At 40.6% G+C, this 17,986-nt stretch overlaps 1 protein-coding gene across 2 annotated transcripts in view; it reads right to left on the bottom strand.

The window, feature by feature from the left end:
• The window catches only part of MACROD2 (mono-ADP ribosylhydrolase 2), an 842,575-nt gene that overhangs the window by 350,037 nt on the left and 474,552 nt on the right, over positions 1-17,986 (bottom strand). For both annotated transcript variants that reach the window (XM_071582106.1, XM_071582105.1), the window contains exon 6: positions 5,576-5,697. In XM_071582106.1, coding sequence (XP_071438207.1) covers positions 5,576-5,697 — 122 coding nt within the window. The remainder of the gene's footprint in view (positions 1-5,575; positions 5,698-17,986) is intronic.

The raw sequence follows: 17,986 nt of genomic DNA on the forward strand, positions 1-17,986 counted from the left end.
GGAGCTGAGAACACTCTGGGCTTGAAATTGATATTAAAAATTTCAGCCCATGAGTTACAGTTGATTGAGGCATCCCAAGGGCTAATTATGTCTCCACTCAAAGCTCAATGAAACTGTGCAGCCTATCAGAAGTACAGCTTCCTAGAAAAGGGGGATGCAAATACCAGGAATATCAGTGCATTCCTGCACAGTCTATTTTTAAAATCCCCAATTACAGGCAGAGACAAATATCTTAGGCAATTACAAAAAATTGTTTCTTTCTTAAGTACTATTAACAGGTAAGTGGCAGGTACCTTCCCTGATGTATTTTTATATGCTGCTTTGAAATGTTATTAGTTTGTGCTTCTGCACAAGCAAATTATATTAGCATTTGTATTAACATTGCTAATACACAGAAAATCAATATAACTGAATGACCCTTGTTTATGAAAAACAACTACAAAAAGGATACGAGTTGAGACTCCGTGTTGATTAAATTAATATTTACATAGAAGGAATGTTTATCTAGCAAAGCCCCAACTAATACTTGAATTTCAAAGCACTGCAAATGCACAGCCAGCAGCATGCATTGTGCACACCGACTGAAGAGCCCAGAATGGGTGGCAAAACTTGCATTTCAAACAGCATGGCCTGATCCTGTTTAACATACTTTTGTAATAACCCTCCCCAAAAAAAGCTCTGTGCACAGGAGGGACACACTTTAGTCTGGGTTCAAAGAGACAAGCTACTCTCCCAGAAATATCCCATCATTACAGGTCACTGGCCATCCCAGCACCAAGTGGTGGCTTTTCCACTCGACCTGATGATGAGCAAGTCAGCCCTTCAATGGGCCTCTCACTGCTGAGTTATTTCTAGATGGCCTTTTGCCTTTATGTACTTCAGACAGAAGGAGCAGCGTGTTGTGCTGAGGAGTAAAGTCCAGCTAAGAGGCTTTCCCTGGAGCAGGACTTCTTTTTGCATCCATAGCACAAACACCCAGGCAGAAAAAGACTGATATTTTTGATGTGTGTTTTCTATGCCACAGCAAGCTAATCTAGTGATGCTCTAGAACAGCATAAACTCTTCCCATCCTGAGTCTAGGGAACCAATAGAGAAATTTCTGTATTTTGTGTATAGTGTATAATACATTTGTTGGTGATAAGCAGAGCTCCTTCTGGAACTCACAAAGCCACATTCTTTGAGGATTTCCTCCTGACCCCCAAGAGCCATAATTCTCCCTCGAGGTGAAGGTCAGAGAGCACAGACTGAAAGAAATGCTTCTTGTTAAAGCTTTAAAATTCACCCCCTGCCAACAAGAAGTGTTCCTGAAGGCTGCAAATCTGAACAGTCCTGAACAACAGCAGAGCTACGGTCCCAAATAAAACTCCTCCAGTTCCACAACCACGGCAAAGGAAAGCTGTCCTGCCTTCTGGGTGAGGGACCAGCACCAGCTTCCCTTCCCTGCAAACACACTGAAACCTTTTTGGCTTGGATCTCACCTACAGCAGCAAACAGCATCTTTTTTCATGTCCTGTATAGTTCAGAAAGTGCCTGCCTAACTGCAATCCTGCCTCTGACTGACAGCAATTGATGGAGATTGTTTTAACCACAAGCAAAACCTGAATGAAGTAGGTGGCAGGGAAGTGCTTGATGTTCAGAAAAGTTCCAGGGTATCAGATGGCTTCAAAGCTGTGTATGCAAAGGAAAAGAGGACAAGAGGTCCCACGAAAAAGTCAGAGCACACAGAGTAAATAATTTCCAAGACTGTGTAAACAGAAGACCAATTTAATCGCTGAAAACAGTGACTACAACTACCCCAGTCTTCCTGATAACCTAAGAATTAACTGGGCTGTAAGACTCCTATTTTGAAAATCAGTACAGAAAAAACAGAGGGAAAAAGCAACTATTTTTTTGTATCATTTCTTCTTTCAGTGAAGATTTGGTGCCCATGTCATATTTTCAGTGTTTCAGACAGCAGAGATGTAATTGATGCAGGGTAGCAATCCCTAGTACTGTGCTAAACAAGACCAACATCAAAATATTACTCTTTTATTACAGGAAATGATCCTGAACATTTAAGAAACTTAATTTTATCAAGCGCCAACTATTGACTCTCCTTGTATTCCCTTAAACATTTTTTTCTTTCAATTTGTACCAACTTCAGTGGAGATAAACAGAAACAAGCCTCAAGTATCCTCTTAAGCAGACAGCATTGTATAAATAAGACTCATCCAACACAAAAGGTTCACTCAGCACCACCCACCACACAAATAGCCACAGAGCAGCTCAAGTGTCCTCCAGTGGGCACAGCTACATAAACAAGAGCTGAGGGAAAAGCAATGCAGGGGTTTGGGCATGCAAGATCACAGGGACAAACATAAACCTTGGGAGCCTAAAAGGCAGATGGAGTAGATGACCTGAGAGGGACTAATTGTGTACAAAATAGCTGATACGGCATTTGAAACCTCATATTGAAAATAAAAGGTTGGAAAAAACAGGCTCAGGAGACAAATGTCAGGGGCTGTGTGAATGCTCTGAACAATCCTGCACACGATCAGATTTGTTCCCGAGGCTTTTCTTCCTGCCTTAATGACTATGCAGATCCTCACCCACAGCTGGGCTGCTGGTGGATTATGAAGCTTGGCAATCACACTGACTGGCATTTCATTACATCCCCTCATCTCATTTTTGGTTGTACCCATCGCTTTTTCTTTTGATCCAGAGGTGATAACATGTTCAGATGAGATGCCAGTGCTCCCTCAGGAGTTAGCACAGAGTTGCTCTCATCCATGCCTGGACACCTTGGACATGAGCACAACCCAAATCAGCCACACCACATAATTGCCTTTTTGTCATACACACACTGACATTGTTCTCTCTCCCCCTCCATAACACTGCATCTCACAATTTGCTTCCTTTCCTCAGTGTGTAGAACAACTACATACACATGTGTATAAGAGAATTTCAGTCTACTTTGAATCCTATTCCTGTTCTCCCCAGTCCACTATGAACTACCACTTCTTCTATGGCATCCACCATCTCTCTCAACTCAACAATATTTCTTTCAGCTCAACAATATGGAGTAGTGAAACAAATGACTGCTGTTAAGTATATCTAATTTGAGGCTTAATATTCAAGACCACTTCCTCATTGTGCTGGTTTTCCAACACACTTCTCTCTTTGACTGCTTGTGAACTGGGTTATTTTTCCCCACAATATGCTACTTCATCATTTCCCGTGCTGAGTTCCACTGTAGCTGTCAGCTCCAGTTCTGACCTCTCTTCCACTGCAACCAAGGCAGAAACTTCCTTCTGGTGTGGAGTGGATGCTGGATGAGGTTATATTTGCAGTCTCTAATCAATTGTCATCATATATCTCTGTCCTTTTCTAGTGTTTGCAACACTGCTTAATGTAGTATCATTTGTAAATGTAATTAATGAGCTGTTTATGTACTCTTCAAAAATCATTAAGATGTTAAATTAAACTGTGTTTAGTGGTGCACCCTGAGTCACCCTGCCTGCTTCGGTCCAACTCGATACGTTGCCATTCATCATTACTCTCCATTCACAATGCCTCCAGCAATTCCAACTCCTATGACACAACTCAGGCTCAAAACAATTTGAATTGTGGGGTTTTTTTCCTCTTTTTGCATTAATTTCTAGACTTGTTGCCCTTTCTGATTTGAAGGTAATGCATTTGTACTGTTACAATCCTTCAATGTCTTCCTTCTCACTTGCTACAACTGCTAACACTCCAATGCTGTCTGGTTCAGTTAATTCTTTTAGTGTACTACAACTTGCTAACATCAATATCTATTTATTTATGTACCAGAAACATACTGCTTTTCCTAATCATCTGTTTTAAAAGTCCTAATTTTTCTCTTTCACATACTTATTTCATTTTCTTGTTAAAGAGGCAATCAAAATACACTGTCCACCAGCACAGCTAATTTTCTCCTCCTTTTTTTACACAGGTAACCCTTTTCTCTTTTCCCCATTTGTTGTCTATCTTCTCCCTACTGCAAATATATCTGTTGCCATAATTCAGTCCACACTTAGATGCTATTTGAGCAAAACCGAGTCTTTCTGCTCTCTGAAAGCCTCAGAAATACATAGATATTTTTATTAATTTTCATTCTTTTCCCTCTCTGCCCACTTTACTGGATCTTGGGAAACCCTCTTACACATTGTGTTCTTTTCCTTCAGACTCACAGTAATCTACCACTCCCTAATTGAATGAATTATACATTTTACTTTGCTCCAGGCTTGATTTGTTCATTAGGACAGACACTCAAGTAGCCTCTCCTTCCCAAGGCATCCCTGAAATCACAGGACTTAGGGCTTTTCAGAACAGTCCACGATCTGTCATGTGGACTTTAAAATCCATATTGCTTGCTGAGCTTCTTAATACTGGTATGAATGAATGGCTCTTGGCTGCTGTTCAGCTTGTGCAGCTGTGTCCTGCAAGTCTGGGTGTTGAGGATTTTTTATCTCAAACAGGTGCACAGTCAACAGCTCTTAACCAGCAAGGAAATAACCCATGGATGATTTCTCCTGTGGTCATCTCATTAAAATATCAGGCCAGTTTTCATGACACCCATGAGTAAGCCCCCCCCTTTATTATTCCATGTTAAATACCAAGCTCCCACCTAGAATGTCCTAAAAGTTACAGACTCCCTACAGATACAAACATCAGCACATGAGCAATGCCCACCAAAGTTTTCCCTTTGTTATTTCAATATTCTTTTTTTCACCCTTTGATATTATTTTATTTTTTCCCTCATCATGTTAGGCACGTCACTGTCATGCTCCAGAAGCAGCTCCTGCCCAGAGCAGGCACAACAAGGAGCGATGTAGGAGCAACAGCACAGAGATCTTACAGGCTCTGATGAGAACCACATATGAAGTCAGGAGAAGGTATCAAATTCCTTGTTGAACCTATAGGGAACTCACCTATGGATAACTAAAGAGTTTAGCTGCAACAGTTTGAGCTACAGAATCAAAGCTTCAGAGCCAGAGAGAGAAAAGCTCCTTTTCTTTGTGGACCTTGAAAATGTGGCTTTTAGAGGTACAAAACTGTAGCATATTTCAAACCATCAAAGAACCCTTATAGTTCAATGAAATACCATCTAACAGGCTATTTCATGATTGATTTTGGTAAGGGTGCTATAAACAGCAACACTTGACCAATATCTTTATTTTTGGGAACATTCAAGGGCAGAAAAGGCAACAAATTAATCACTTCTCAGCTATTTAGGAAGTCATTCTGCATGCAGTTATCCTCCTGACCAGTGGCTTCTTAGATATTTTTTAATAAATAATACAGTATAAGACTCAGCCATGGGACCAGCTCCCTCCCTTCCCTAAGAAGAGAGCTGCTTGTACTCCTATGACCAAACACACTTGTTAACTCCTACAATAACCTTATTCCTTTCCTTCAGCAACTCTTTAGGCCAAATCATGTTTAATTTCTTGCTTTTTCACATCACAGACAGCAAGAAATACTTCTGGTAGCTTACAGTTATAATTATTGCACATCAAGGAAACAAAGATCCAAATGAGACAAAGAAATAACCCATTTTCACACAAATACTTACAATTGATCTGATGTTGTTTTCCTTTGCCAGCTTCAGAGAGGATTTATAGCAACTTGCTAAGTTTTCTTTATGAGTGTCAGTGAGGTGACCTCTTGCAATCGGCCCAACAGTGTGGATCACATCTGCAGGAAATAAAAATAAAGAAACATTAGAGATCATACTATATCACACACCAACCCAATCTGGACTTGTACCTTGACACAAAGGTAGGAATTACAATGGAAGAAAATGTTTCTAACTGCAAATCATATAATGAGCTACACGTGTGCTAATTAAAAGCAAAAAGAGTAAAGGCTAAATCTTGAAGTATTTGGACTAAAGGAAAAAATGAGAAGGATGCACTAAACACTTATCAAATGTCTACTGCAATGCACATGCAGGAGAGATGAAATGTTTTCACGAATCCTCTGAATCTTTCGGCCTCTATAATGGTAAATACTATAAACTTTGAAACAGTTGTTCTCACTCCTTGAAATCCACTCCCTGGGAAAGTTGACCACACAGAGCCTCAGCACTTCAGGTTGTCTTTGCTTTTTCTCAGCAACTGTTTTAAGAGAAGAAAAGTTGTGACCTATGAATGTGCTAGTCCTTCAAAGGATGTGCTTTCCTCTCACCTCAGACAAAATGGAGACGCCACGCAATAAAACAAAATTTTCTGTTGGAAGGAATTTATAATGAACAAAAAGAGAAAGCACAGTCCGGGAATATCTCAGGTATGATGCCTCTGGACTCATCAAAATCAGACACTGCAATCAATCAAAGTCTCTCAAGTGATACAAGGAAAATGAATTTACAAGCCTGGGGTAAAAAAGCCTTTAAAAGAAATCTACAAACTAAAAGATATCATGATTTTATTATCAGGAAGCACATTTATTTTTTCAATATTATTCTTCTATAGTATATGTGAGCACAGTACAATGAGTAATGGTGGTAGCTACACTTTTTTTTCCCTACCTTTCCTTATCACTCCCTGCAATATACAGATGCAATAAACAGTGGCACTACTTTTATTTGCAATGTTGCACAAACAGGGAATAGGGCAATGCTTTCAATTGCAGTCCCCCTGTTCCCATTGGTTTGGTTGTGTTTCTCTCCCATATGGGACAGGTTTCCAAGCAACATCTGCTGTTGCTACACTCCAGAATACTTTAATTTACTCTCAAATCCTACAGAATTCACACCATTATTCTTCCTCCAAGCTGCCTTTGATTATGTCCATCCAACCTATACCAAAGCATAAGGGAAAATGGGCAAACTAACATTAAAACATGCACCTATTTTAAATCCAGACACCATCTGCCAAATCCTGCTCTCTGCTACTTAATAGGTGGCTTATATGCTGAGGCATAATGTTTTGAGCAATCCCAAAATTTTTCTTTACATTAGCCACAAAGTATTGATAAATCAACAAATAAAAGCACATCCCAAACCCAGAAACACCGAGGAATCAGCTGTGATGGAAACTGAAACCTACAGAAGCTAAACTTCCCCAACTGCTACAGAAACCTCCCCTCCTGAGAAGTAAATCAAAGGTTGATTTTGATCACAGTAATTTTCTCCAGTTGTGGGAGCAAGATGGACAGATTGGATAATTTCTGTTGAACGTCACAGCTGCCAGACAGAGACTCCAGCGAAGCCTCCCTGCAGCTGAACCATCACGGAGGTGCCGAGCCCGAGGATGATAGCAGGGGACTAAAACAACCCGGGATTTCAACAAAGAGTTATGTTTTCACACATGTTTTAAGCTGCTATCATAAACTGAGAACTATTAAGACCTAGAGAAAAAGAGTAAGCTAGTTTAAAACTTGCTTCTGTGCGCAGAGATAATGTTCTACGAGTACTTCCATTAGGAAAGACCATAATTACAGCAGGTCCCTTCAAGGTCGAAACTTTCCAAGGAATGTTTTTATTTGGAAGTGTTGGCAACTTAGAAGGAAGACAAAAAACTTCCCTTGACTTTTTTTTCTTGTTCTATATTGTTGGAAGAGGCAAACTGCAACTAAAGAGCAAGGGATTTGGTTTAATAGTGGACTTGGCAGTGCTGGATTAATGGTTGGACTCAATGGCTTTAGAGGTCTTTTCCAACCTAAATTATTCTCTGGTTCTGCATGGGAAGGAATATACTCAGGAATCTGATCTCAAGTTCATTCTACATTTATAGAAAGCAAGATAAGAGGTATCGTGATGCATTTCAAATTCACAACACCCACCAGCCAACAAGCAAATAAAGGAATGACTATAAAATCAACTTAAAAAGAACATGCAATGGATGAAAAATAAAAAAAAAAAGAGTCATAAACATTCCCTCTTTCTGCTAAGGCTGAGTTTTCTTGCACTTCAAGGTGCAGTTGCTTGAAAGCTGAAGTATAATGGCTAAAATTATTAATTTATTACTTAAAGACAAGAAGGAGTTTTGGGGAACAGCCCAAGTACTAAACTTTTGCTCATGCCTTTCTGCATAAAACTCGCACAGTAACATTTCCAGGCACATTTCACTCATTAAATGTTTAACTCCATTCCTTTAGTCTTTCATTATTAAACACAAGTTTTAAGAATTCTCAGCTCAATAAATGCAAAATGTTTTTCTTGTCATCTTTTTTCCAGAACTTCCCAAGTTAGTATTTTCATGGGGCCTTGTTAGAACCCTCTATTGCTGCATCAGACACTTCATGTAAATAAGTAACATGTAAAACAGTTAGGAGCTTTTATATTTTTATTTTTCCAAGTCCATCATAGGTGGCTCTTTGGACAGGACCCTGAAAATGGTGAATGGGCCTTGACAACCTGACCTAGTGGAAGAAGCCCTGCCCATGGCTGGGGCACTGGAACCAGATGATCTTTAAGGTTGCTTCCAACACAAAGCATTCTATGATTCTGTGAATTCTTTTACAAAATATCACACCTATTGTAATAGTTTACAGCATATTACTGGCAAAAAAAGAAGTTTTTCTTAGGCACATTATTATTGTGAAACACGTGATAAAGACTTTACTAGCAGGGTAGCATTAATAATATGCCAGTGCTTCATGGTCAGCACACAAACAAGGAAATAATAATATTATTGTTGTGCTTTGTCAATAAAGTCAATGTATACACACATTTCCTAAACTACACATTATTCCGCTCAAGCTATTTCACACCACCTTAAGGTTTGCAGGCAGGAAAAACCCTTTGAGATTATACAGACATAAAAAGCAAACCAGAAAATAAAACAGCTCTCCCCCCTCCTTCAGCCCATGCAGTTACTACATCAGGATCAGACTTCACAGGCTGAAGCAGAGCCATTTATTTTTAATGTATCGACCAAGACTCTGTCAATCTTCAAGCCTGCCTGTCACAATAAAGTTTCCTTTCTGCTCATACATTTTACCTGTACAGAGAAAGAGAAATATGTATTCTATGGAGCTGGAGGATGGAGGGTGTGATGTAGGGGAGAGGCATTTGTCTGCAAGAAAATTTGGGGCAGAACTGCTGCCCTGCTGCTCTGACCACACACCACAGCAGCCAGTCTCAAATGCAAACCTCCAGCACTGCTGGAAAGGACAAACCACGGATGTGCAAACCATGACTGGCATCTTCCACACCGGTCCGTAACAAGTATCCACTCTGGAGTAGAGGGCAGCCTTCCTGAAGCAAACACCATGGTAAAGGACCACCACAGGACACGGGCACAGGGTTGAGCTTCACCACAGGAGACAACAAATTGACTGCCCAGGGCAACACAGATGGGAGCACAACAACAAGCTGAAGACACTCTGCGCATGCAAGGCATGAAACAGAAGCGGTCTCATCACCTAAAGACTTTTAAACGGGGGAAAATATGGAGAAACTCCAAAAATATTTAGTTTGTCTGGAAAAGCCTGGTAGAGATCCCTGATGTCAACCAGCTCCTGTTCTTTTTGCTGTCTGAGCAGTTGTTAATGAGGTCAAAGAGGAGCAAACATTTCCCAAAAACCAAAACACAGTTTTTTGGTCTTCAACACCAGGCAAACAGAGCAAACCTGGGACCAGTCAGTGCTCAGAGAATGCCCCACTCGCCATTTGTAGTATTTTAACTTTTATGTCGAGTGAAGCTGCCAGCACTGCTGTGAGGCTGCTGATTTACTGTGGTCAGTCCTCTAGCCAAGCACACTGATAGGAAACTTCATTAAAAAGAAAGCTGCAATCCATGGGTTCGTAAATCACTTTGTGTACACAGAGCAGGGATGTTTGCTTACATTTTTAATAGTACACCGAGGTGGAGAGCCCCCGAGGAAGGTATATTCTCATCTGGGACTCGGGCCACAGCAATGGATCAAACTGCTTTTAATGCTAATGAAGCCGTTTAGGTTTAAAGCACTGTTTATAGGGAAAGCAGATATTTCAAAAATGAAGCTACATCTGCTGTAGAGTACAAACTAGGTGTAAAAAGGCCAATGAGGCTTGTTTTCTCTGGTCTTTTTTATTAAAGAAGTCAGCCCATACATCTTAACATGCTGTTTGCAAGCTGGGTTTTTATCTGCACTGCTATTGAGAAAGGGCAAAGCAGCATGGGCAAAGATGGAACACAACTTCCAGTTGGAAAAGAAGAAAGACAAGTGACTGTGCTTCAAAAAACCAACCAGGAGGACAAATGTAAATTACTTTTGTAACAATGTCATTTACTCTTCCCTTTGATGCCGTGAGAGACTCCCGCAAAGCAGGACTCTGAGCCAAGTTAATGTGGGATAAGATAAAATGTGAGTGTCCTTTAATGTCAGTCCTAGGGCCCACAGACATATATATTGACATGTTCTGAACACTGATTTCCATGGTTTTTATAATATGGTCCACCCAATCCCCAGTTCACACATCTCTCAGTCCAGCCCCATCCTGCCCCTGGTCACACCTCCTCAGGATTTGAGGTAGGGGTCAGTGGGACCCTGTCTTCATCATTTTCCTCTTCCTCAGCACACATAGGGCCCTTGGAGCTTTTCCAGTGTTCTTAGACCCAAGGTTGTTGGCTTATGTTTATTTTTCATTCTGCAGGCTTTTCTGATAGTCTTCAGCTTTTTCTACCTTGGAGAGCGTCTAAACAACTAAAAGAATTTGAGTTACTCATATGCAGCAGAAGTTGGCATGTATAAACATTGAACTTAAGGTGTTAGAAATATTAGCACGCTAAAGTTGCCTTTTACTAAAGTTATAAGTACTTCTAAAATCTATAAAAATGAAAAAAATCAAAAACCCTTCCTGCATCACCTTAATCTTTGTAAACGTGATACTAGATGCTAAAAATACTAGTGCAGTGACTTTTTCCAAACAACTGGAAAAGTACAACTAAGGTCCTCTCTTTCCCTTACAGACACACGGTTAATGAACCACGGCCACAATCAATGACACATTTCTCTCCTTCACCCCATTCCCACATTCTGAGCCACAATCAACCCATCTCCCCAGCCGCATAATGAAGCTGCGCCCGCCAATCACAGCCCGAACCGCCGGAATGTTAAGGAGGAAGAGACCGCACTGCGTGTGCCGCTGAATTAAACAAAAAATAATCTGACAAAAGCTCAGACCATTAAGGGCTCCATTTGTGAATCTTACCAGTTCATTTACACAATAAGCACCCACCATATTGGTGCTGGAAAGGGATAAGATGAGGTTGAGTTGGTGGGAAACGGAATTACCTCCTGTTATTCTTATCTCCTGACTCTCCCTACTGTTCAGGAAGGAGCACAGCCCAACACTTTGGTATACAAATTGCTCAGCTTGCTCATTTTCTATTTCTAGTTACATGCACTTGCACATAAAATGTGCATTTTCGGTGGGTAACAACTGTTAATTCAAGTTCAGCTTAAATGAATCCCACAGGACCACGGTCTAATTTAACTTATTTACTAATATGTGCCTCCAAAACTAGATTAGGAGAGTCAAATATTTTAAATGTAAGACACCTTTTATAGATCACGGCTTGCTCTTTATGACTTTGTATGACACAGTTACTCGGTTCAGAAGCATTTCTTTACTATATATACATGTATATTGCCTTTATCAGCAGTTAAAGACGCAGTCTCAGGTTTTTAAGCTCAAGGCAATAAGCACAGCTCAATCTGAACTTTGTACCTTTTATAGCTGCCTTCAGTGATTAATTAGCTGTTTTGGGTGAACTAAAAAAAAAGTTTCATTAGCTGCAAAGGCTATGATATCAAGAAGTCATTCGTGTGAAATATTTCAGCCATTTTTCACCTAAATGGCATTGTCTGCCAAGAAAAAGTAAAGAATACGTTTATTGTAAATGATTAACCAGCATCCCTTGTAGTGGGTTAGGTGTATATCCTAACCACGAGACAGCACAGTCAGAAAACAATATTCCCAAAGGGAGAGGCGAAGGATTTGCTGAGCCTGAGAGCTCCTTCGGGGAGCCCCAGGAGGCTGCGCTCAATAGGCTGCATTTAGCGGAGCGCGGCCGCTCGGCATCCGTGGGAAGCTGGAGAAACACAGGGAGCTTGTTCCCGATGGTTACACCACTGCCTCGACAGCCAGCCAAGAGAATTAAGTCACACAAGTCGAAGCCCAAGCCTTTCTGGCACTCGTGCCTGTCATAAAATACAGGGCCTGAGTATGTCTGTGTAATCCCAGAGCAGTGCCCCTCCCAGCAATGAACTTACAGCATCGCTCTGCCATCAGGGCCTCGCCATTAACGGCGGAAACAAAAGTAGGCTCTGTTCAGGCAGGAGAAGCAAGTGGTGCAATTAAGAGACACTACACTAGATCCCAAAGTAATAGGTTTTACAAAGCAATTTAGTGCCACGATGACAGATGTCAAAGCAGCGGCGAGACAGACGGCCCCACAACCTCCATGGAAATAATTGCCTACGTGTAAAGTTAAAAGGCAATGGCTCCACTTGGGATATTCACAGTGTGAGATGAATGAACATGAGATGAACACAACATGACTTAACATGAAATCATGACACCCATGACTTGTTATTTCTGGTTCCTCTTTAAATCTGGACGGGAAGAATTTGCAGCAGAAACGCTTGGATGTTATCCTTGTTGCCTTCTACACATCAACCACCCAAATATAGACTTCAATATACTCAGGAAAATGGAACAGATGAAATTATGCTGCCTCAAGCAGATTTTGTCCTCAGCACACTGGAGCACACCTCACTCTGCTGCAGCAGCAGAGGAGCTCAGCCAAGCACTGTCCTCATCGAGCAGCTCGTGAAACACATACCAAGTGACCCCCTTGACTCAAGCAATGCTCTCCACCTTTCACTGACTCCTATTCTTTGCAAGGGGACAAAGCTACAGAAAAAAATGCCTTAATCTGTCTTTTGGTTTATGTTTGCTACATGTAGGAAAGCATGAGCCATAAAAATTCTCTGTTTTCACTAGGTTGAACAGCAAAAGAAGTTATCATCTGATAAGTCAAAAGGCTTTTCAGCACTCAAAAATAAACTTGCTTGCCTTAAACTGAGAGTGCTCATTCTTAAGACATTAAGACACAGTTTTAGTTCTGTTCCACAAAAATTTTACACCAAAGTACACAGCATGGTGAAGGATATAACAGCAGCAATGTAAATTCAAGCTATATTTAACCCCACTTGATTCTGAATTCAAAGAGAAGCTTGCAAATGTTATCCACAAAAGCGTGCAACACAAGTTCTAAAATTGCAAATGGGCTTTAAGTCAACTCCAGTTCTAGTTTTGGAATTGGATTAATTACAGGGGCACCGAAATCAGAAATGAGCTAATTAGCGCTCTCAGCTTCTCAAAGCACGGACCCCTTGTCACACTTGGGCTGTTCTCAGTGTCCAACATGGTTCAGTTAAAGCTGACACAGTTACCTCTGCTGGTCTATAACACAATCAAAGCATAAAATGCCCTTTAGGAGAGGAGGAAAACAAAAAACACCCCAAAACAACCCAATCCCCAAAAAGCCTCACTACAAAACATAGTACCACACTATTTTTATCCAGAAAAGATTAACACACAGAACCTGAATTTTTTCACTTTCCTCTGAGTGTTGAACAGTGCTCTGATAATTTAAAAAGTTATAGCAAAAGCTCTTTATTTCCTATTTTAAGGATTATTCCTGTGCAAATTGTTTCAATAACTTTATTAGCATTACTTATTAAACTGCTCTTTATTATTTGGTCAGGATCATTGTAGGGACAATCAAAACCAAAGAAGGCATCCCAGGAGTAAGAAAATAATCCCACACATCATGTTTGCCATGGCCAAGGCACATTTGAACACAAGCAGGTCCCCTGATCTCTGTGCCAATACTCCAAGGCTTTCTTGCCCTTCATGAAATTATTGAATCACTCGAATTATTTGCCCTTCACATGGGATTTAAGAATGTCAGCATGAAAGTTTACAAAACACTGATCTTCATTTGAAAGGACTGGTGATGATAGCAGAAAGCTTTCAGAAGAACAAACCAAACAACCCTTAATTACACAGCAGAATGACCTCAGGTGAGAAGGGAAACTGCCAGCACTGGTTTTATCTGCCCAGTGAAGGGATACACATTTTTTTAATCAGATCCCTTCAGGTAAAAGGGCTTTTAAAAATCAAACTGAAAAAAGTGTTTCTTTAATAGGAAGTTTTATTGGCTTCTTCAAGAGGCAATAAAGAATGACTTAAAGTTTCAAGGAAAAATGTATTATATTCATAGCTCACTGGTGCATCTATTCCTTGAGGGCAGCACATTACAAAAAGTTACCAAATGCATTTTTTCATTTGCTATTTCTATATGTTTTCTTGAGGATAAACAACTTTTTTCACCTCAAAAACAGGAGCACATCTTTTTCATTTGACACTTCTCTAATCTACATATCACCCACAGCGGAAAATAGATACTTTGCTAAGGATTTTGTATGTCTTCCTCAAGAAAAAAAAAAAAGTGATAAAATTACAGGTCCTCCACATATCTTCTAAAGAAACCAGGGGCAGCTAAAGCAGCCTGATTAACTTTCAAGTTTAAACACTTAAAATCAAGCTAAAGTTTAGTATTTCCCTTGACACAAACACAATGTTCTTGCAATACAGATAGGAGGGACCTGTACAGTCTCTTGGTACCATTTATCACCTCAAAGCCAAGTGGATGCAGAAGGAGGAGAAAGTTAGAAATTGGGAAACTGAAATCATGAAATATTTCTGTAAATACGTGTTCCCAGTTTAAAAAGACAGAGTTGAGGAGATGTGTGGGCCAAGCTACTTGACTCCATTCTATAATGGGAATACTGTATTTTCCTCACAGCAATAAATACAGTGTTTATAGCTCCAAATGGGAGAATTCCCTTCCAGCCTGGGAGCAGTCCCGCTGAAATCAGTGAAACCAACCACTGCTTAGAGATAACAAGGATCCAAACACCAGCAAAGGAAGCGAGAGCACATCTCCAGCATGCAGGAATGCACATTTATCATTTTATCTTTTAAAGGGCATCACTGAAAAATCTCACTCTTACTTCCTTTTTACTTTCACAAAAAACACATACAGAGTCTCTCTAATTTACTTGACCTTAAGTATTTCTCTTCTGTACTTTTCACAAGTCTTTGTATACAGTCAGCTCCTTCAGAGACAGTTTTCCCTGCTACACCCTATGAGCCCATCACAAAACAACAAAAAGAGGAAAAAATTCAATTTACTAACACCACCTCTCTCTCCCAGACTCAGGGAGACACAGTCAAAGGAAAAAAGGGACATACAATGCAGCACCCAAAAGTAAGCCCAGCTCATTTTTAAAAGCTGACTAGATTTCAAGTTGGCAGTGCCACTGTAATTGCTTCATAGAAGTGTGATAAGCAAAATAACTGGACAGCTCTTTGAACCGTAGCATGAGACTTCATGCCTAGAAGAGGAATCTCACTTCCTATCATCAATTGTATTTTAATTTTAGGTGGCTGAAACCACAGCAAAGCCCCCTCTCCTGATATCAACATATTCCAGACACCAAGTTGTGGGAATGCACTGCATGCCAAGCACCCGTGATAAATTCCTTGGGCTGTTTCCTCCCTGCCTCTTTCCCCACAGACACTCTCTAGTTTGAAAGACAGTTTAGTTTCATCAGCTGGCAATGAGACAAATATTAGCACTTGGAATCCACTGCTCTGCAATCCATCCTAAAAGCAAACCCAGCAGATGATGGGGGCAGGGCATGAGCAAGCCTGATCCTAAAAAGCAGGGAGGGAAATAAAGACATGTGTCTGCACAGACTGTGCTATAGATACAGAACAGAGAAAAAAATAACAGATTTAGAGAAGAACTTCAGGGCTTCAACCCTGCTACCTGCACACTTTGTTGTTAAGCTGCTGCTACTTACACAAATACTTTAAACAATATGAGCAAAGAGGCTGAATTATGTTGGATATAGAATTTCTATATACACCCTCTCAGGGGCTGTGACCAGCTCAGCCAGGCTGCTGTGGCAGAGGAGCTGCCCTTGGCTCACCAACACCATGGGTGAGCACCAGTGAGGTGGAAAGGAGCTAAAAGTCTCCAGCAAACGTGCTCAGAATCGCTGGCAGCCACAAAAGCTAAACAGAAACATGAAATGCATCCAATGAGGATATTTAGAGAAAATTGTGGTATGATATTTTGCACAATATGTAATGCTCCTGTGGTTCCAAGTCAAAAACAAGCTTTGACAAACATCTTGAGAGTGTTTTGCATCAGTGAAAGTTGTAAACAGTTGAATTTGCAGCAGGAGCAAACGCTACAAAATAAAAAACAGAGAAACTACTCTTTTTTTTTTCCCCAAGATAAAAAAAAATGTATTGCAAAGTGAACTGTTAGCAACTTGCTGAGGCTTATTGCACTGCTAATGTTCTCCATGTCAAAGTCGCTAGGAAGAGCCCTTGGAGAAACACTGGTGTCACCTCTTGTTCAGCTCAATTGAGAAAAATGTACTTAAACAACCTTCTGGAAAGTCATGTAATGAGCTAAAAGAGCTGCTGAAGGACAAGTCTTGAGCTTCGACTTTCTGTAAAAGAAACACAGACGTAAAAAACGTCAACTTATGCTCTCAGTTACATCGTAGCATCTCACTAACCTGTCACAAGCACTTCACAGTAATCCAAGTGGAGAATTTCCTACTCAAGTATCTCAAACAAGGCAATCAGGGTTTTTAGGAACCAGAAAGAGTGGGGATAGAAAAGGCAGCAATAATTTGTAAACGCAGCAATGCCTTTGAAAAACATGAATGTGGAGATGGCAAAGCTCAGCAGGGTGCCCAGTGGCAGAACAACATGCCATTTCCAAACACAAGACTGTCCCTTGCTGAGGGGAACTCCTCAGTGTCTGAGAAACCATACTGAGAGAAAAAAATGTAAAATTTTATTGCACTTCTTATTGAAGCAAAATGGTTATTTTGCCACCCATGGTGTCCACAAGTCCAACAGCATAATTTCTTCAGGAAAAGAGGAAATGTCTGCAAAATCACATTATCCACTTGACTGCCAGCTTGAGGATGAGGTGGAATTTCTAGGAGTCCATGTGCAAAGTTGTACTTCACAGCACTGTCTCCCCTTCCGTGGGTTGTTGGAAAGACAATAGTGGTATTTTCAGAATGAAAGCAATTGCTTAGAGAATCATGTCAGCATTTACTGTTCACAAAGAGCCAGAATGGGAGCACGTGAAGCAGCAAACCACTTGGCTGACCTTGCAGCTGAGCAATATAAAACAGCCAAGCGAGCAAAAACATGTTGGGCAAGACAGCAGGAAGGAAAACCAAACACAGGCATGTGCTTTCATATGTTCCTAGGAAACCACTGCACCTTTTTTTTTTGTCCAAAGCAAGCCAAATGCCTGATCCCAACCAAGGCAAACCATCCCACCTGCACACATGTGAGTGTTTTCAGTGTGGATCCTGTGCCTGAAGGTGACAGATTGGCAAAAGTAGATCCCAGCGCTTCCCTGGTGCCATTTCCATGGTCAAGTGTAAAATCCACCCAGGCCATGGTGTGACCTGGAAAATCACTTTGCTGTTGGTGCTTTAGGGAGTTTCAAAGAGACAGTACCTGTGCTGCTGCAGCAGATGGAAGAGGCCAAGGACGAGGAATTTGGGGCAATGACCTCACTACATTTGTGAAGTTTCAGAAAAAAGCAAAGCTTCTGCGTAAGCACAAAGGCATCTTTTCATTTTTAAGGAAACTCTAGAGGAAACTTTTTTATCCCATATTTGTGCTGACAGCGTTCATGGTTTTTAATTTCAATATTTGGCTCAGTAGAAATGTCATGTTTCAGAGAAGACAGGTTTCTTCTGCATATTCACACTAAACCCTATTAAAAATTACTAATTCAAAACCTCACAACCTCTAGTTAAAATATTGTGCTTTCCTCTATAGTTACTTTTGGCTACTTTCAAGATTTTCTAAACTGATATCCTTGGCTTTAGAGGAATAAAACAAGGGCAAAGAAAAGAAAAAAAAAAAGAAAAA

The sequence above is a fragment of the Pithys albifrons genome, chromosome 2, assembly GCF_047495875.1.
Source record: "Pithys albifrons albifrons isolate INPA30051 chromosome 2, PitAlb_v1, whole genome shotgun sequence".
Taxonomy (NCBI): domain Eukaryota; kingdom Metazoa; phylum Chordata; class Aves; order Passeriformes; family Thamnophilidae; genus Pithys; species Pithys albifrons.